Genomic DNA, 20,486 nt, shown 5'->3' on the forward strand with positions numbered 1-20,486 from the left:
TGTGATGCAGCCAGCAGCTCTGTTACCCTCCTCTCTGTAAAACCAGAGTAACAGTGGATAACCAGGATAAACACACTGATGGTGATACACCTGGATACTCAAGCAATGGCTATTACACCAGCATTTCAAACAAGCTGTGCAGAAGGACAGACGGAAGATAGGTACATACAGGACTAAAGACTGCCATGGAAATGCAAAGAAAAAAAAGAAAGTTTTTTTTTTACCAGAAAGCTTATTTTTTCTATGTGTTTTTCTGCTTGAACTTTGATTAACTGCAGTAGTCTATTGATTACCACAGTCTGACTATACTGGAAGTTTAGGAAGCATCTGAGATGAAGCTGAGGTAAGAAAGAATTCTAGAGCAAGACTAAGTGATCTTCTACTACAAAGTATACCCAACTATTTTTAACCCTGTCTAAAGCAAAAACATATGAAACCCTAACAATACACAGAGGATGCATATTAAAATCTTTTTGCATTTAATATGACTACATGAAATGGCTTGTAAATATACTATGTCATTTGTGTCCCTTGGCAATTTTGTAGTCACACAGGTGGCAACTTAAACAAATCTTTGGCACAGGCTTCAAAGAAGTAAAGGCTTGAGCCACAGCTGGGCCAAGAACTCTTCTGGTAAAAGAAACCCACAAAGGTGCAGAGTGACCTAGTGAAAATGATGCACACCAATCACGGGGTTAACACATGAAAAACAGGTGTACTTTCCAAGACTCATTTATCAAAGAACCAAGGCAGTTGTGGGTACAAGGAGTCTCATGTGTCCCATTGTATGCAATTTGACAACAAGCCAACCACTTTATACCATAAATATAACATAAATGACCTAAATCAGGATTTACGAGCCTGGAGAGGGCATGGTCACTTGCTTTTTGCCTGAATTTTATTTTTTTATATAGTTACATATGTCTGAAGGTGGGCAGACCCTCTGAAAGCCACTGTCACATTGCTGAGAGCTGAAATCCAATATTTGAAAATGCACATTGGTGAATTTGCCTTCAGCCAAGCTGGCAGGAGGCTGCACCTGCTCTTCGCCATAAAGAATCTTTTTCTTCCTTAGAGGATCTATTCTAATAGTTTTAATGCTTATACTAAGTCAAAGCAAACTAAACAGCAAGGTTTCCTGCAGGAGAGTCATTTTTTCACTTTTGGCTACAACATGTGATGATTATTTGTGGTTAGTTCCTTCCAAAATATTATAGTTTAATTTGGGTTCAAAATACCTTCTCTTTCCTCTTTCTCCCTTATTTCATACAGTTTGGAGTCATCTTGCTCATTAATCAAGATCAAGATACCTTAAGGTTTTATGTCATCTCTTACAAAAAACCAAGGAGAAATACAGATAAAGGAAAATAATGTATGGAAAGAACTGATTCAGCTCATCAGAATTCTGAATTTAGTTTACATGAGATCCAAAAGCATTTTCCTGCTTTTCATATCCAAGTCCTTAATGAGGCAGTTTTGTCAAACTGAAATCTCAAAAATAGAATGTTCCAGTAAGATGTCTTTTAAATCTGTCTACTCTTTGTGTATGCTAAACTCATCAAATGCTTTTCTAAAATAGCTACTGTTTTGCAGCAAACGAAGCACAGACAATTGAATGTGTCAACACCACTCGTGGAGTCACGCTAAGATTCATTTATTTTTGTCAGGCACCCATACTAGTAGTGAATCAATGGCACTGCATTTGTAGTCAGATGTCACACACATTGCAAACCTATCTCAAAGGCTCTGGTTCTGCTCTCGGGTGGGGTTTGCACTGCAGGAAGGGCTGCAGGGACCCACCAGAATTGGCACCTGGGAGCATCACGGTTGCCTTTGGCTGGCCCCATTTCCAAATCACTCTAAAAGAAAGGAAACCCTGTTTTAGTGTAGTGCTATTCAAGAAAAGCCTACTTTGTCAGATTAACACAGAATAACTACAGCAAAATATCTGGTGCATAGTTTTCAAGGTGGAACCAAGAAAGTAGTAGGGCCAGCTCAATGGATGGTGTTCAAAAGGATAAAGATGATGAATCAAAAGATAATCCTTGTCACAGGATCTGCAAGACCTCCCCTGCTCCTCAGAGAAGGATTCAAACCTTGTTACCATGCTGAGGATGTACTTCAATCTGGAACTTCCCTGCCGAGGAATTCTGTCTGGGAAAGTCTGGACAAAAATTTGTGTGTCTGCATAACGCAAAAAAACCACAGTGGTCCAACATGTCCTGGACAAAGATCTACAGAACACTCTTTTCCAGAGACTCATAGAAACAGAAACATTTATTCAACTGAGCAGCAGAACCGTCACATCTGAAATCTCAGATAAAGAAAGACAAACTGGATAGACGTGCTTTGTGCATTAAATAATGAGAATACAGGGGTTTGCTATAACCTTTATCACAGGAAGGATGACTGGAAAGGAAGAGATTTTTTTGGTCTGACCTGGTAGGAGAGTAAGAGCAAAAAGGCTGCAATGGGTTTGAATTGGAGGCAGCTCAAATGGCTGTCACTGCCACAGCCATCAAAGTCATAGCACATAAGCTCAGTAAACATCACTCTTCCAGATGTTGCTGTTTCTAAGAATAAATGTGAGGTTGTATCCTAGAGCATATGGTGCCATTTCAAAAGTTGCACCACAGTAGGCAGCTGAGTGGGAGGAGGCAGGAAGGGAGAGAGTATGCCTGGATGTCTCTCAAGGCCACCTTTCCTTTGGAGTTTTCCACATGCCTGTCATTGCTGCAAATGCCCACATTGCAAACAGGAATCAGCTAAATTGTGATGTAGTTTGTTACCAAGTGGAAGAGTTAACAGCTTCTCTTATCATGCAGCCTCACAGATATAGGTTATTTGCTTAATAGACAAATTTGACCTTGCAAGTATTGGTGCGATGCAAGGAGTAATTAAGTTTTACTGTAAGCAAAACACATTTTGCTTCCCACTAATAGTTAGAGCAATCACTGAAATTGGGTTCCTACTCATGACTGGAGGTAGAAATCCAGAAAGGATTCTCAGGAGGCCTCTGGCAATGTTCAGGTGGCAAGGATGAACTATGGAATATGCCATGAAGACATTTGGATGGTTTTCTAACCCTACATAGCTAAAATACGGTGCATGATCTGTATTTTTCCTAGATGCTTGCCCAAGGAAATGGATTGTTTGGAGAAATCACCTCTCGCACCCTCTTTGAGAGTGATGAATATTGTGCTACATCTGTGGCAGTGCTTACACATGTAAATGTTTGTACTCTTCTTTTTCAAAATTTGTAGATCAACACGGAGTATGTAAACATATCAGAAAGTAATAACCTGTAATAGACTGACTTTAAAACAACGGCCGATTTGGAAAATCCTTTTATTTTAAAGTCTCAGCCTTAGTTTCCTGACTGTTTATAGACTCACATGAATAAGCTGCAGATACAACTTTGTTTCCTATTACTTAACCATTGAGCCAGCTAGTCTCTTGACCTTACTTGGATTTGCAACAGTGGCACAAATTAAAATGTTTTAAATTTGATTAATGATTTATTAAACCAGCTAGTTAATGTCTTCAGCAGGATCTGCATCAATGGCACACAGTTGAAGAGCCATGTCCCACTGCTGATCCAAACATCCAACCAGCTGTAAACAAAACAGAATAGAGGTAAGAAGTTATAGTTAAAGAGTTACTAAAAAAAAATCAGATCCACAAGACAACAAAACTATAGAAATTACACTGAATCCTTATTGTAAATATGAAGTGTCTGATCACTTTCACTGAGAGTTTAAATCATCCTTCCCACACTGTAATGAAGAAAACAAACTGCTATCTTCCTGTAATCATACTGAAGGTTCCTTTTTTTAATAATTAAGATTTCTACAGGTTACTATGGAGGTTAGTACAGGAGCCTCCTCTCTGCTCAAAGTGTTTTCCCCAAACAAAAGTATGTAAAAGATGTAATTCAGCGGTGCTCATGGTAAACTGAGGAAGCCACTCTGTTTCCCAGCAGACCACATGGAACAAGCATGGCTGGCAGAGGCAGCTTGATGAAAAGGCAGTGCTTCAGTTGACAGAGATACTGATAATTGCCAGCTGGCAGACAAAATAATGTAAAAAATTTGCTGAGAGGTTACTGAATTGAGTTATACTTCAACTCTGACACGAGCAGGGCAAAATGTGACTATCAGCTTTATATTGACTTTGATGAGGAAAACTTGTTTTTCTCTGGATAGTCAGTGTGAACTCCAGTGTGGATTGCTAGCACAATTAGAATATGTCCCTGCAGTAAAAGGTTTTCTGCATCACACACGCTTGTTTTCTTGCTGTGTCACAAATTTGACTGCAGGACATCATCCCATTCACAACCTTCTCCTGAACTATTATGGATCTCCCATCCAGTTTACAAGGCTTTTCACATCACAGTAACAGAGCCCTATTGTCAATTTCAGCTTCTCATCAATTTCGGTGTTGTAAAAATTTGTAAACTTATTTTGTTGCTTTAATACAATCATCTACTACATTTCTGTACAAAAAAATTCTCATACAAATCCCTCTAGTAGGCACTTATAAATCCAGAAATAATACACCTAATGCTGCCAGTGGAATCTGAATTTTGCTCCTCCTTCTTACCATCCACAAGAGCAACAAATCAACAGGCTACACAGGGAGACTGAGATGCTCTGAATAAACAATGCTGTTTTTAGGGTGTGAGAATCCTCTGCAGGAACTACAAAATGTCAAGCTATTTGCTCTCACTTTAGATAATTTCAGATACGTTTGCAAAAAAAAAAAAATATCTTTTTGCCTTGTCTACAGCAGAATATTCAACAAATAGTGTCTGAACCCGTGAGGGAACAGCAGTATGAGCACCAGAGACGCAGTATATCTTCAGTAACCATGCTGTTTTGGGTTCAGGCTTACACCCACCCACATATGTTGTATTATACCATTGCATAACCAGAGATCCCTGGAGCCTGGATTCTCAGTCTCTATGGCTGCACACACTGCAACTGCTGTGCCAATACAGGAATACTGATATCGTGTGCTGCTGCACACCCCACCAAAGTGCTACTAGTGTGACTTCCCCATAGACAGAGGATATTTCTCCAGCCCTTTCTTTCTTTTTTTTTTTTTTTTTTTTTTTTTTTTTTTTTTTTTTTGGTGCTAGCCGTTCATCAAAGAAAGTGATATGCTAAGGAGAAAACTGAAGTGGTTCATTTATGATTTATGTACATACAAATTACACATGCTTTCAATAATTGCTTGTTAGTAGGCAGTCAAAAGGAGACTAATACAGAGTCTGCTATTAGTAAGATAGCATTGAAGATGCAAGAGGAATACCCAAAAATATAAAGATCTGCAGAAGTCGGGGGACTTGAATTTTGACAATGTGTAGTTGGTGATGGTGCTGATCAATGTAGAAGTCGTTTGCCCACATATTTATTCAAAACGAGTTTTAATGTTTGTTTCCTGAGAGTATCCAGTGTAACAGAAGTTAGACAAAAAAAGATGACAGTAAGTCACTTTGTCAAAACAACTGTTGCTTTGTTGTGTAACAACAGCTTTAGTCTCTGAGTAAATGGGAAGAACTCACAGGTGACAGAAGAGGCCTGGAAAGGTAAAAAAACCATCCTGCTGAGCCCTGCTGAGGAAATTGGTGGGGGGGAAAAATGTATGTCTTTATTTCCAGCCTGGAGAACAGGAGCTCAGAGGTGACCTCGTCGCTCTCCGGAGCCGCCTGAAAGGAGGCGCAGCCAGGCGCGGGTCGGCCTCTCCTCCGGGCGGCCAGCGACAGGACAAGAGTCTGTCTGTCTGTCAGTCTGTCTGTCGGTCTGTCGGTAAGCTGCACCAGGGGAGGCTCCGGCTGCATGTCAGGAGGAGATTTTTCACAGAGACGGAGATTAGCCGTGGCAGAGGGCTGCGCAGGGAGGAGGCGCAGCCACGTCCCCGGAGGCGTTCGACACAGGACTGGATGTGGTGTCAGGGCCGTGCTCTGCTCGGCAAGGCCGCTCATAGCTGACGATCACAGAGGTCTTTTCCAGCCTAACTGGATCTGTGGCTCTGTGGTGTCACGCTGACCGAGAGCAGGGAAGATGACCACCCTTGCTATTTGTCTATTCCCGTTTCCCGAGGTCTCGGGAATGAACCTGCCAGCGCCCGCAGTCAGGGATGCCCAGGCTCGGGCCGGGCTCTCGGCGCTGGATTGGTGCTGCCTGCGCCGCGCGCGCCGCGCTAGTCTCGCACCCCCCCGGCGCCGTCGTAGCCCAGGCCCCGCCCCCGCCCCGGCCCCGCCCCTCATCCCCGCCCCGCCACCGCGGCCCCGCCCACTCTGCGCCCGCGCCGCTCCCGCGCCTCCCCCCCCCCCCGGCAGTGCGGTCCTGCGCCGCGAACATGGCGTCGGAGGGGATGATCCTGACGAACCACGACCACCAGATCCGCGTCGGCGTCCTCACAGGTACCGGGCCGCGCCGGGCACGGCGCTGGGGACGCGCGGGGGGCGGCCGCGGGTCGGTGCGCGCCTCGGGCCGCCCCGCGGGGCGCCCCGCCGGCCGCCCGTCTCTCCCGTGGCGGCGCCGCCGCCGCTGCGCAGGGAGCGCCCCTCCGCCGTGCGTGCGGTACCCGAAGCCCGGAGCCGGGGTCGGGGCGTGGGGGCGGCGCTCCGGCCGCCGGCGGACGGCGTGAGCGGGGCCGGCCGGCGCTGGGCAGCGCTGCCGCAGGCGGGCGGGCGCCGCAGCCGCGGGGACTGACCCGGGGATAACCCGCGCGAAGGGGACGGAGTGCGCGGGTGGGCGAACGCCGGAGGGGATGGGGGCCGGGACGCGGCCGGGCTTGCTCCGAGCGCGGCGGTGCCGGCAGCGCGAGGGCGCTGGAGAAGGGAGCCCGCGGGCGGCGCAGGCTGCGGGCCGGCAGGTGCCGGGCCTGCCTTCCCCGGGCGGGAGGCGGCCTCAGCTGCCGGCCGCGGGAATGCCCGAGCTGGGCACGCTCCGCACGGCAGCTCCTTTGGGATGGCTCCTTCCCCTCCCCCTCCCCGGCCTTCACTTCGGGGATCGGCAGGGGTGGGTGGGGATGCTGTGCCTGTGTGCTCTCTGTGGGGAGGGGGAGGAGGGCATTTGTGATGCTGCCGCTCATAGCGCACGGATGATCCTTTAAAGAACCCGTGGCACATGACCTGCGGTGGCTGCACAGACGGGCTCCCGGAGCCGGTGCGGGTGCGACGGGCCGGGGGCTCCCGTGCCGGGGTCTCGGCGTCTCCCGGAGCCCCGCGGAGCTCGGCGCAGCGGGCGGCGCGCCCAGCACCGGAGCCCCGAGGGGTTCCGCTGTACGCGGGCGTCAGCGCCGCTTCTGTGCGAGGAAGGGGCCCGAGATACCGGCGAAATTTTTAGGCGTCAAGCTCCGTAGGTTTCAGCGGGAGCCTGGGAAGACATGATTGTTCGTGGAAAGCGGCAGATTGTTGTGAGCTCGCTGAGGAGCAGGAGGATGCCTGGAGTGAGAGAGGGGACGCTGGCGGCCGAGGAGGCCTGGAGTTAACCCTGAGGTGGTTTGTTCCCGCTCGCCGGCGGTGTTTGACCCGAGCGGCGGCTGCGAGCCCCCGGCGCTGTTCCCGTGCCCGGTGCTGATCCGGCAGCCAGGCCGGAGCCCTTCCCCTCCTTCCCTGCCCGGGAAGCGCTCGGCCGCAGGGTGATGGTGACGATAAACCGCTAGGAAAGCACGGTAGATGCCAGTGGAAATCCTCAGCGTGCTTGCAAATTCCAGGCAGTCAGATCCTTAATATGGGTACAGCGTGTTGGACCAGATGCAAAAGTCACATGGGGGGGTTTGTTCCCTTTGTTCCTGAAGGATAGGACATGTGTGCCACTACCTATTATTGTAAAAGTTAAAGTGGGAAGGCAGTGCAAGCAGAATGCATATTTTTCTTTGTGTATTTCGTGCAACTTCATGGTGTGTAACGTGGATTATTATTTTCTTTTGATCAGAGTTGTAATAATTTTCACATGTAAGTGTTCCCAGAATGCACTACCAGGCACATATGCTGTTATAATAATTAAAATAACTATTTAGTCTCTCGATAGGTTCAGATAGTCTTTCAGAATACACTTATTTTTTACCGTAAATCCTGTTTGATCATTGTTAAACTCTTTTAACTTTGTATCATAATTTGTAATTTCATTGAGAAGAGCTTCTGGCCTAATTTTAGTATGTTTTTTAGAGGAAATCCAAGAGGCATTACCAAACAGAACAGTTTTAGTTTTTTTCACCTTAATGTGGTTGTTTTGAATTTCAGGCTAACAGTTTTTGCAAATAGTTATTTTTATTTTGAAAGGGGACACCTTGGTTTCTTACAATTTTCCTCGCCCCCTTTTTGTGTGTGTTTGTAAACCTGAAATAAAATATTATTTTCTGCTCCAGCATCTCCTTTAACCTGGAAAGAGAATATTTGTACTTTGGGGGATTTGGACCCCCTAGCTGTTTCTGCTGTTTCTGCTATTTCTGCCGTTTCAGCTATGAAAAGAGAAATTAAAAATGTACTCTTCTGAATTTTTCTCATAGAAATGAACGGATAATGCATGCTGTTGTATGGAGGAATAAGTGTAGAAATGAAAAGGTTAGGTATGTGGACTATTTTTTTTAACATTTAGAATAGCCTAGTGATCAGAAATTAGGTCATTAACATAACATGACTCCTTTAGCTTTTCTAATTAAGATCATAGGCATATGTTTGTTTTCTTAGCAGTATATACTTGTGGTCTTATCAGCACAGGCATACAGATTTATGCTCCTGTTGGACTTGGTATGCTCAGTTTAGAAAATAATCAGTACTGCACCTTATGGTCATACTCAGATGGAATTTAAATTTATTTATGAGGGAGTAACTGTTGAATTAATTTGGTGTAAAGTTGTGTGTTTATTTTTAAATGAGGACATATAAAAATCATTTGGGCACATTGTTATTCTTATGTGTAGAGACTGGTGCACATGGCTCCAGAGAATATTGAGAGTGAGTAATGTTTGTCACAAGGCTTAGTTTCATTTCATTGTTTTGTTTTAAGTTATTGTATTTGTTTTGCTTGGTAGACCTCTGTGATTGTGTATGTCTCGCTAGTTTCATCTAGAAACAAATGTTTACTTTTTCACTTGTGGCAAATTTGGACAGGCATAGTGGATTAGAGAAATAGAAATCCTGGTTATTGTTTACTAAAGTAACTGTGTTCAAATGCAAATTTATACAGAATGTAGCACCTTGGGCTTTTTTTACAGAAATTACTTGCTAATTTCTCTTATTCCCAAACTGTGGAGGTCTTTTAGTTAAGAGTCAATGATAAGAACAAAATCCATAATTAGGACGTTTTCTCAGCATGAAAGAACTGTCTTCCTGAAATCAGGAAAAATACTTTGGTGTGTACAGCATCCATGGAGTTGAAGATGACACTCATGCTTATTTTTGAGTCTCTGTATAGAAAGTTGTAGAATTAGACTACTGTAGCAGAAGGAAAAATACAACTGACTGATTACAAAACTGTGAAACTTGAGAAATACAGGGTTATGTCTTATGCACATAGGAAGCCTCACTGGTTTGTGGATAGAAATATGAATTCTAATCTTTGTGTGTTATCATTTCAATAAGTTTTCTAATTAGTGAAGAGTGGAACTGTGAAAGTGTCATATTCAGCACCAGGGTTTAATGAAGTGTTCAGATTAAAGACACTGCTCACTTAGGTTCCAAACCTAGGTTTTCCCTCTGCTACCTTTGATATGTATTGCAAGCACATGAGCTACTAATAGAGCTTCAGTATTATGTTGTTGTGAGTTTACTTTTATGGTAAAATGCATTTTAAAAGGGCTGTAATGCTAAATGTCAGATTGGGAGATTTTTGTGATGGAATAACAGAGTTGGACAAACAACGTCCAGAGCTTTGTCATTTAAGTGTTCTGGATATCTTCTTGTAAAAATAAAACAGTCATGGAGAAAGAAGAAATGTGGGATATCTCTAACAGAACACTTGTTAATCAGTTACCAGTGGTGCCAGGCTGCTGGACCTGGTGTACCAAGTACAGAATTTTGTAATATTGGAGTTGGCTAGAAAAGAGGAGAAATTGTGTGCTCTGGCCAAGGTTGAATCAATATTAGGTCATCCTTCACTGGTGGTGGCACTGGTAACAGTTATATAATCTGTGACCTTTCTTGTTTTGTCAGTGGCTAAAGCAGACCCTTGACTGGAACCATCCAGAGAGTTCTGAATGATGTTGCCATCTCCACTGGCTCAATGGAAAAAAACATGCTCTGGTTCTCTCTGGTTTTTCCTATTTTGTGCTTTTTTCCTCTCCATCCCCATTATCTTCTTATTTGCTTCTCTTTTTGTTTTCTCTCCAGTAAGCATTTAATGTAGCTGGCCAAAACTCAAGGTTTTGTTACATGTTTGGTTTTTTCAGAATATTAGTGATAAAAATTTGTCAGATTTTGGGTTGGCTAATAACTCTTCATTCAGGTTGTCTGCTTTTGAGGCAGGTCTGTGAGAAAGTCCTCACCAGACATAAACATCATATTCTGTCTTTCCTCCTCATTTTGTATTGCTTCTTCCTTGTTTAGGAAAAAACTTTCAGGCTAACTTTTTTTCAGGCCAGTTTTATTGTGTTCAGTATTGCTTTCAGTGTGGTACAGCCTTTCCCTTTCATAAAGGGAGTAAGGAGTTTAGGCAAATTTCTCTTCAGATACATTGTTCTTCCTTTCTTCCTCTGTGTAAAGATTAAAACACATTCAATGATAGCTGTGGCCATAACCTACCCATTAAAGCAGACAAATGTTTCTGAGTGTGTGACTCAGACCTTGATGCCCAGGTAACCCTGTAGTGAGGAAGATTGCAGCCTTGCCTTTGTGTCTGAGACTCCTTCCTTGGTTGGAATGGCTCTGAGCGTGGACATTGTGTCTGAATGTACCCCTTGGAAGCAAGCTTTCTTCTGAGATGGTGAGGCCCTTATCTACATGACAGCTGCAACCAAAGAGGTTGCCTGGGCAGATCTGAAGTTCAGTGATATGCATGTTTTGTAAAAATTATCTTTGAGAAATGTGACAAAATACTTAGGGTGTCACTATATGTTGGTCAGACTGTTTTAGAAATGTACAGGCTGTCTGTTTCCCAACTGAAGTCATTTGCCTCTTTCTTATTTTATGAGGTACCTTCTCATGACTTTCCTCTAACTGTTCATTAATAGCATGTAAGTTGCAAGGTTCTTGGTGATGGTGGCTCTGTTCATGCTTTGGAATTAGTGGGAAACTTTCTTATAGAGGTGCTTGCAGGAGGAGGAGGACTGACGCTAGGTTTCCTAGGAGTTGTCATCAAGCTGCCCTAATTGTCTAAATTGAAGTTGCTTAGTTTTTTGTTTGTGATCTGACTTCTGTCCAGAATTGCACCTTATTGGGCACTTATCTTCAAAACATAGATTAAAGGCAGTACTTTCTCCTGGGAGCCTTAGTTAGAGAAACACTGTGCTTCCATTAAAGCACTCTGGATTCAGAGTAACATTGATTTTCATCTTTCTCACCTGTAAGACTGTCCTAACATTGAGTTTATCCATAGAAACTAGGAGATCTCCTCCCTGTTTGCCATTGGTAGCTGTTCTTTTTGACTTTATATGGCTAGGATGATGAGCTTAATCTCATGAACACGATCAGTGAAATCACCTCATTTCATTTTTGTAGTCTAACTGTGCTTTACCTTTTAAACTTAGAGGAAGAAAGTCCTTGCTTCCCCCCCACCATTTTTTAGTGTATGGCATAGAACAAAAATAGGTGGCTGAAATCTCTGTGATACAGTGGACTCTTGTACTTGAAATGTAACTTGCTTGCTGTAGTATTCTTTCTTTTGAATGGGAAGTAGAAACACTGAAAGTAAAAGCACCTAAAGGAAGAGCTGAAGTCATACATGTATAGTTGGGAAATGATACCTACTTGCATAATAAATGGGCATTAATTTGGAGAATTATGTGTTTTTATATATCAGGGATAAGAAGTCTTGTGTACTCAGTGCTTCTTGATTTGGAGTTTACTTATCCAAATACAGTTGAAAGACTTCCATCTTCACCCACGCTCCATGTCTGTGCTTCATATTTAGCAGCACAGAGCATACCCATTACAGCATGTTTTCATTGCTTTTCTACGTTTATATTTGTCGCCTTTTCCAGTCCTGCAGGAAAACTTTCCATGTTATTTACCTTAAAAATTACTGATTGTGAATTTCATGAGGACCAGATTATTTCTGGGATAACCTTTAGTTGGTCTGCTGGCTTTGTTAATTGGACAGTAACAGAGTATGTGATCATCAGGCCGTGTTTTGGAAAGTCTAGCATACAAAATTCTGATATACACACAGAATTCCACCTTCATTGTTGATTTAGCCATAGCTGTCTGGAATTTTTTGTAGGTAAGCAAGAATAGATTCTGTTGTCTGCAATTTGTGAGATTCTTATGCAACAAGAGGGCATGATAACTAAAAATGAGAACAAATTTTAGTTCTTGTTAGATATTTATAATGTCTTGAAGTGTGAATTAAGGAAAAGAAATCATTTACATTCTGTTCATATATGTAGATGCTCTATGCAACTCTCCCCCTCTTGCACAGACATGGCCTTATAATTTGTAGTGTTGTGTATGACAGAATTCTCCTTGAAAGTTTAACAGAATGCCTGGAAAAGGTCTCCTTGAAGAACTGGAGGGTAATAACCATAAGGGAAAAGAGCAGGTAGCAGCCTTTCTCCTGTGGGGTGTTTTTAATTAATAAAAAAAGAACATAGCCTTTGGCTGTTTTATCACAAAACAAATGAAAAAAATAATTTAAAATTTAAAAAGAACGGTAATTGCATAAAAAGTGCTTGGGAAAAATAGATCTAATTAGGCAGTTATTTTAGAAAATTTCATTTTGCAAGTAAGAGACTTGTATGTGATGTTTTGTTTACTTGTTTTGTTTCAAACTAATTTACTGAGGCCTATTTTATGCCTAACTTGTCAAGTGGAAAAAAATTAGCATAAACCTTTAAGAATAATCTTCTGTGTAAATTTTGCAATATGCTGCAAACCAGGGCTCTATCCTACAGTTACAATGCGGGTGAATGATGTAAGGAATGAAATGCATTGTCTGTTCCCTATGCTATGAAATGAGCAACAAGACTTCCACTGTCTGATTTGAATGGTTGGGGAATAGCTATGTATAGCAAAACCTGGTTTTGAGCAGTAAAAGGTTTTTTGATATATACCATGACCTGCAAGAACTGATTCAACATTAATTTAGCTTTATATATATTAGGTAGAACAGTAATCTTAATAATTACATACGGATTCTGACATTTCATTATGTATTCAGCATACAGATTGTATTAAGTAGATCTATAAAATAAGTAAATATATTAAGAATTGCATATGCACTTACAATCACAAGTATAGAAATACATATTTTTATTTCTTCCTTTTCTAATTCAATTATATCACTTACTCAAGTGAAGAACGTGAAGAAGCAGAATGCACTTGGGATTTGAACTATAAAATTTTTGTGTGCTTTTAGTACTTACTATGTGGTTATGAAATTGTTAGTTTTCTTCATTGTCCTGTATATTATAGGGAATTAATGTGGAATATTTTTCCTTAAAAAAAAATCTTTTATGCATGTATTTTGTTGGTTTTTCTGGCTATTGTATGTGACTTTTGAGATCTAAAAGTGGGAAGTAGGAATTAAAGTATATGTTAAATTATATGGTGTAGTTTTATTTGGGTTTGTGATTTTTGTGGTTTTTTTCCATGTATTATAGTTTGGAATTTTTGAGGGGTGGGATTACAGGTGCTTTTCTTTTTTTTAAGATGTATGCTGGAAGGGATTTAAATGCATACTGAAATCTAGGAAGTAAGTTGTTTATTCAGAATCATTTTATGGGAAGTTGTATGGATGAAAAATAAAACACATTCTTTGGGAATTAAAATGAATTGCAGTATAGTGTCTTGCAGATCTGACTCAGAATGGAAAGGCTTCTAGAACCTCTACAAATGATGCTTGTCCTTAAAAAAAAAGAAATTCCCTTTATTCTTATCAAGCTGCTTTTGGTGCCATGAGATGGGCCACTTAGGAAGGAATTGATAGCAAGACCTGAGGTGAAGTCTGTAAAGTCTTAATCCAGTAATTCTAGAAGAAACATTGAATATGGTACTAGTTAGAAATTCTGCAAACCAACACACTTGTACCCTGCTGTTTCTTACCCCTTCTTAAACAAGTTCTCATGGGATCAGGAAGACAAATCAGACTGCCAAAGAAATGATGTTGAGTAGGTATGTATCCTTCTACCAGGTACTCACAAATCCTGTCCTGGGAAAGTGGCAGTGGCACTAAGTTTCTGGAAGAAGATTTCCAGGTGTTCAAGCAGATATGACACAGTTTCCTACTGACATGACTCTTTCATATGATACAGAGTAGTGGCATAGCAGTGTAAATGGTGAGAAACCAAAGGCTTACTATGGATTCCCTGTTAGAAACTTCACCTTGGAAAAAACCTGTGAGAAAGCAGCAAGATGCCTAAAGTAAGTACATATCTGGTGAGAAAAATGCTTGTTTCCAGGAAAAAAAAAAAGCAAAAAAAAAAAACCAACCCAAAAGACTAAAGGGAAAATGTAGTTTTCCTTTCCTCTTTCTTAGCAAAATTTCTCGTGTTAGTTGTATGAATATTCAAGGCAAGAATTAAATAAGCCTACAGCAAATCAAGGGTTTTTAAAATCCACTTCCTTGAAGAAATATGCTGTAAATTAAGCCTAGTGAGGAAAAAAGTTGTAAAACACCTTTAACAGAGAGTACAGGGACAAAGTGTTTCTGTAGATAATACACACAAAGCTCCAGGGATGCTGAGATGAAGTTGCAACAGGTGTTCCTATGTGTGTAACTCCTGCTGATTAAAACTTCATCATTGCTGGTGCACTGATTTGATACTTCAAAATTTAATACTTCAAAACTAGAATTTAGCTGAATCTAAATCTGAGTACTTCTGGTTTTAGCAAAATATACTTGATGGTAGGCTTTTTTAATGAGTGCTGTAATCAAGCAGACTGAAAAGGCTGCAGGGGGAATTTCTTTCCCTCCTAACCTTCTATTGCAAGAGATTCCAAACCCTTCTGGTCATGTGGACATATATCATGGCATTAAGGTAACAAAATAAAGAAAAGAAGAAGCCAGTAAAAGATATGTAGAATAAACCAGGAGACTGAGGAGGGTTTGGAGACTTTTGAGAGGAACCTCAACTTTTTCAAGTAAATGTGACTACAGGGTAGTGCAGTATGACATAATTCTTTGGAAAGAAGACAAGGCACAGAGCTTTAAAAATTTGGGAGTGATCATATTAGTGAAATGTATGTGGTTCAAGCCGGGTATGTTTGTTCCAGAATCTGATGTTTCAGAACCTAATGTTATTCTGATATCTATTTTTTAGGAATGTGCTCTGTTCCACAGTAGGAAGGTAAGCTGTGAAGCCTTAAGGTCTGATCTTGCAGTTAAATTCCAGCGTGGTAAGAATTAAAGCTGTTACCAATGTCTCCAGTGTGGAGGACCTTCTTATCTGAGTGAGACTCAAAAATCAAAATGAAAACTCTAAAGTTCATGTTAAAAGCTGATGAAAAAAGCAACTGATGAAGAATTTCCTGTGATTGTTAAGCTTCAAGGAAGCTCACCTGCCTGTTCCTATTTCTTTATTCCAAAGGGTATAGCTCTAGTTTATGCACAATGGTTTCAGTACATGACTTTTCTCTTTGGCTTGGCAGTTGATCAAAGAGAATTAGAGAAAATACTAGTTGTCATTTCACCATTGTTATGTCAGAAAAAGGTTCAAGTAGACTTTCTGTGTGTGCTTTGATGAACAGAACATCTTTCTGGAAAAGCCATCTGAGGCAAATTTCTGTATAGCATTAAACTGGGACATCATGGATTATCTTTAATATTAGAAAAATCTTTTAATTCCTTGATAGCATGTCTTGTATTCCATTATTGTTATGTTTAAGTTGCTGTGAGGACTCATCAAATCATAAGGGAGATTTTAGATGTGAAGTAGTAATAATTTTCAGTGTTTCGTACCAGAATAGTAGCAGCTTTTAGTACACCCCAGAATAATTTTAGCAGGTCTTCACATTCAGATGAGTCCTAGGAACCTTTTTTGCACCGAACAAACACCCGCTAAAAATGTTCTACCTTTGCTTCAGCCTCCAGAAAGTAAATTCAGCTGTGCATATGAAAAGTATGCTGAGGAAAACTACTTTAAAATGAATGCTTGAGATCTTATTAGCATCTAGAAAGCAGCTAATGATTAGGCCACATTCAAGAGCTTTTTCAGTGTTTTAGATGTTGGGAAAACATCAGCCTGGAGCCATTTGAGGTGATAGTAAAATACATATTCTAATTCCTTCTAAGTACAAATTTAAACTCTAATACCCCCTAGATGCTGACATTCCAACTAGCAGCCATTGAAGAAAACAACCCCTCAGATGTAGAAATTCCCTATATTTGGATACTCTCAATTCTTCAATGATAAGTACACAATTAAAAAATATTTTGTTCTGTACCTATGTAAGTCTTTTGACTGTAATTTAGTAGGTTAATTTACCTTTTGTGATTTCATTCAATGTAAGTAAAATCTTTGCTATCAAGGGCTGCTGCTTTAGAGAAACAGATCCTAGTACTGGGGGCTTCTCCTGCAGACTGCTGAGTGTGTTTTGCCTCACACTAGCTCAGAACCCATGGAGTGACCTCAGTAACTGTTGGGGTGCAGTAGGTGCACGTGTGGAGTGCATCTCGTTTAGTTTTGTCCAAAGTGAATTCCACATTCATACTTTGATTCTTCACTGCAGTGTGAACCAAGTGTGATGACTGGGGACTCTTGGGACACTGGTTAAAAGCCACATTTTTGGACCACAAAAAACTACTACAGACACACTGTTGTTTTTTGCCTCCACAGGGTTGTGTGTGCCTCTTAAAATTCTTGTGCGTGCCAGAGGGGTCTTGCCCTAGGAAGCAATAAGGGGAGCTTCCTAGAAATAGGAGGTGACCAGGAAGACACTGGCTCTTGAACTGCTCTTGTGCATTTTGTGAGGGTGATGTGGGTGAGGGCAGAACCTTTGAATATTTGGATACTCTAGAGAAATTGAGATGTCTTTTGTTAACTAGCCTTGAAATGACTCTTAAGATAGCACAAGGTTCAGTAGTATGTAGAAGTATTTCAAATGTCCAAAACTAGTAATAGAATTACAATTTTTTATAAAAGCTATAGCTAATGAAATGACAGAAAAAGCATATTTAAATTAATCCTTAGTTTGAACATGCCCTCCTTGTACCTTGTATCTGACTTGGCTGTTAGGAAAGTACATGCAGCACCTTTTCAGGGATTTTATCTTCCTGCATTCACTACGTCTCAAGGTGAGTTACTGAGAGAATTTTCTTCTGGTGTACCAGGCAGTCTGCTGTAAGTGGCCACTGCTTTAGAACCCAACAGGACTCTGTCAAGGTTTAATCTTGGGTATGATTCTATAATCACTTTTCTTGTTCACTGCCATGCCATGCTGTGCTGGCATAACCTGTTGTGTGGCTGTGCAGACAGGGAACTGAAACAGCTGAAAATTACCCTGCCAAAAAAACCCACCTGATCTTCTTGAGCTGAATCAGTTGTGTGATCTGGTTCAGCACAGAGCTCTGCAGACTTCTGCTCCTGTAGGTGAATGGTGAACAAGGCTGGCAATTTTTTACCTCTATTGTAATTTTTTTTAAATTCTGTTCTGTTTTACTTCTATCCTGCCATTTCCATTTCTTTCCTCTGTGCAAAACAAATTTAACTGGCTAACCTAGTGGAAAAACTGCTCTTCTTTTGAGGAATTAGTTTGCTGCTGCCGGAACAGACTGAATCAACTTGGCAAGGGACCTCAGGAGTGCCAGCTTGAGGGAGGAGCTGGATTGTACAGGTAGGATAGGAAAAAGTGAGAGATAGGACTTCTGTTTTCTCAGCACAGCTCAAACAGATGTTACCATGTGCTAATTTTGTGTAGCTCACTTGCATGGATTGGGAAGGTAGTCTTGACACTCCTTTATTTGGCTGTGTTGCCTCCTTCCATGCAGATATTGCTTTGTCAGGCCAGGTGTCCTCTTGGTGGTATTCACTAGCTTGTGCTCATGGACAAGCAAAGACACTGCCTCTGCTCAATAATAAGCAGTAAAAAAACATGGTGAGGAAAGAGAAGGATTTGCCTGTTACAGGAAATTTTTTTGAGGAGAGGGTAATTCAAAATATATTTTTCCATTTTGTATGTAAAGATATTTGATTCATGTAGAAGTAGGAGAATATGAAGGCTGTGCTAGGCATTTATGCTTAACAAAGAGCTGAACATCTGAGAACTTGCATGGTGAGTAACTAGGAATGCTGAACATTAGATTCCTGCAGTGTTAAATTTGGGAAAAGGTGAACACTATGTTACACATTATCAGGTGTGGAAGGTCAATTTATGAAGTATTAATCTTTTAATAGTTAAAATTTCTAACATTAGTTTTTCTAACTTATTATCTTGACTATATTTTGCCTGACACAACTAATTTGAAGACTATATACATGTAATTAATATACATACCCACATAAACATTTATGATAGTGTACATCAGTAATTTTTTAAAAAATAAAAGTGACACACTTTTGTCAGTTCTGATTTCCCTTTTACTTGAGGGGTTTCTTTGGCACCATTCAATCTGTCATCTTACTTGCACTCAGTATAGTTTTCTAAGCCTATCTCTAGCTCAGTCTAGCTGTTATGCTAACTTTGAGGCTGCTGGCCTGATATGTACTAAATGGCAGATAATGTGCTACTGACTTTTTTTCTTCTGTTCTTCATCAGTCTGTATACCAAGTACTTAAAACATCTGCATGCAAGATCATCATGTAATTTTGTGTCTGCCCTGCATATCTTCTTGCTGATGTGAACCGAGTCATTACCTTTTTCCTGAGTGGGCTGTTTTCCATGTGATTGATGGAGGTAACTGGACCAGCCAGTCAAAGGCATCAGCTGTTTAGGTAAGTCAGGCTTTGAGATTCTTGGTGAATATCAAGAATCCCCCTTAAAATGGGAGAGGGTTGGGGGTGAAGATGAGGATAGATAATTTAGTTGTATAATTGTGGTCAGTGGACCATGTGCACTTATTTAAGTCTTTAAGTGCAGCTCAGAAGCCTGCTGGTCCATGCATTTGTCTAATATTATGTGTTTTCATGGTCTCCATGGCTACTAATTATGTACAGACCATGATTTTGGTATTGAAAGGCAGTGTTTTGAGATAAAGGTAGCTAGCAAAACTGAGTTTTGTAAATTGCAAATATGAGTAACATCTTCAATATTAAGGTGCATCTATAGTGAAAGTGTGATTTTTGAAATAGCAGAAAATACTGAAATGCTGTAGTCACTGTAAAGGCAATCATAACAAAAGTACAGTTTGTCTAGGAAAAAAAAATTTAAGGATTAATAATAAAAATGGAATTTTACAGGAAGTGTGAGAAAAAGAAACTATAGAAGGAATTGATAACCACATTATGTAAAATTGAAGCAGTATTATAAAGGGCAGCTTCTAGCAAATAATATAGAAACCAGGGTTATACAAATGAGGTGTGGTGGCTGTTAATGGACAGCAGACAAGCTCAACAGGGAAAACATTTGTGTGCTTAAGGATTATGCATCTCTAGGTATGTGCAAGCATCCTGTTCACTAGAAAAAGCTTAACAAGAGCAAAATTAGCAAATTGATTTTATGAGACAAATAGAGTAATAAACTAAATATCCTAGATGTTCATAATCCCAGTAGCCTTTCCTTAAAAGTCCCTCACTGAGCCTTATTCAAAGCTGAAAAGTTTTGAATCTTTTAGCAATTCTTTATGAATTTGTTTTTTACTCCATTGTACCAATAGTGAAATTATTCCCACCTCGAGCTCTCCTCTGTCCATGAGTTCTCATTTATCCCAGCAAAATTATTCCTATGTATGGTGAACAAAATGTGAACTGATCCAGATGATAGTATTTTGCCAAGCCAGCTTTCAGTGAATTTCTTTCAGTTTACTATGAGTAAATGCTTGTGCCCACACAGTAGAGAAGGGAACAAGTTGCTGCCAGTGTAAAGAAAGTAGGATTTTTTTGCTTTTGCTAATAATGCGTGAGAAAAACGGATCTTTTGCCAAGACATTAGTGGCCCATGTATTTGGGGTGCATACTGCTGCCAGGCCTTCAAAACTTTTGTTTTTACTGTAGTTCACTTTTATCACAATCAGAAGTTACATTTTTGGAAAGATTGCATGGATACGATTACAGTTGGTAGCCTTGTGTTTCAGTCCGTGACCTGAGGCTACATACAATGCTCCAAAACTCAATTGCTAGTCATTCACTTTAATTATGCTCACAGAAGCATGTTCTGTTTGTGTGTCTGTAGGATGTTTTTCTTTTTTTGGGGTGTGGAGTGTTTGGCTTCTTGGTTTTGAAGTAAC

The 20,486-nt window shown here is 40.8% G+C and overlaps 1 protein-coding gene across 15 annotated transcripts in view; it reads left to right on the forward strand.

Annotated features, from left to right (window-relative positions):
- Nucleotides 1–6,330: 6,330 nt before the first annotated feature.
- The window catches only part of GPHN (gephyrin), a 261,241-nt gene continuing 247,085 nt past the window's right edge, over nt 6,331–20,486 (forward strand). For all 15 annotated transcript variants that reach the window (XM_058027375.1, XM_058027378.1, XM_058027377.1 and 12 more), the window contains exon 1: nt 6,331–6,427. In XM_058027375.1, coding sequence (XP_057883358.1) covers nt 6,364–6,427 — 64 coding nt within the window. In that variant the 5' untranslated portion in view covers nt 6,331–6,363. The remainder of the gene's footprint in view (nt 6,428–20,486) is intronic.

Source organism: Melospiza georgiana, chromosome 6 (genome assembly GCF_028018845.1).
Source record: "Melospiza georgiana isolate bMelGeo1 chromosome 6, bMelGeo1.pri, whole genome shotgun sequence".
Taxonomy (NCBI): domain Eukaryota; kingdom Metazoa; phylum Chordata; class Aves; order Passeriformes; family Passerellidae; genus Melospiza; species Melospiza georgiana.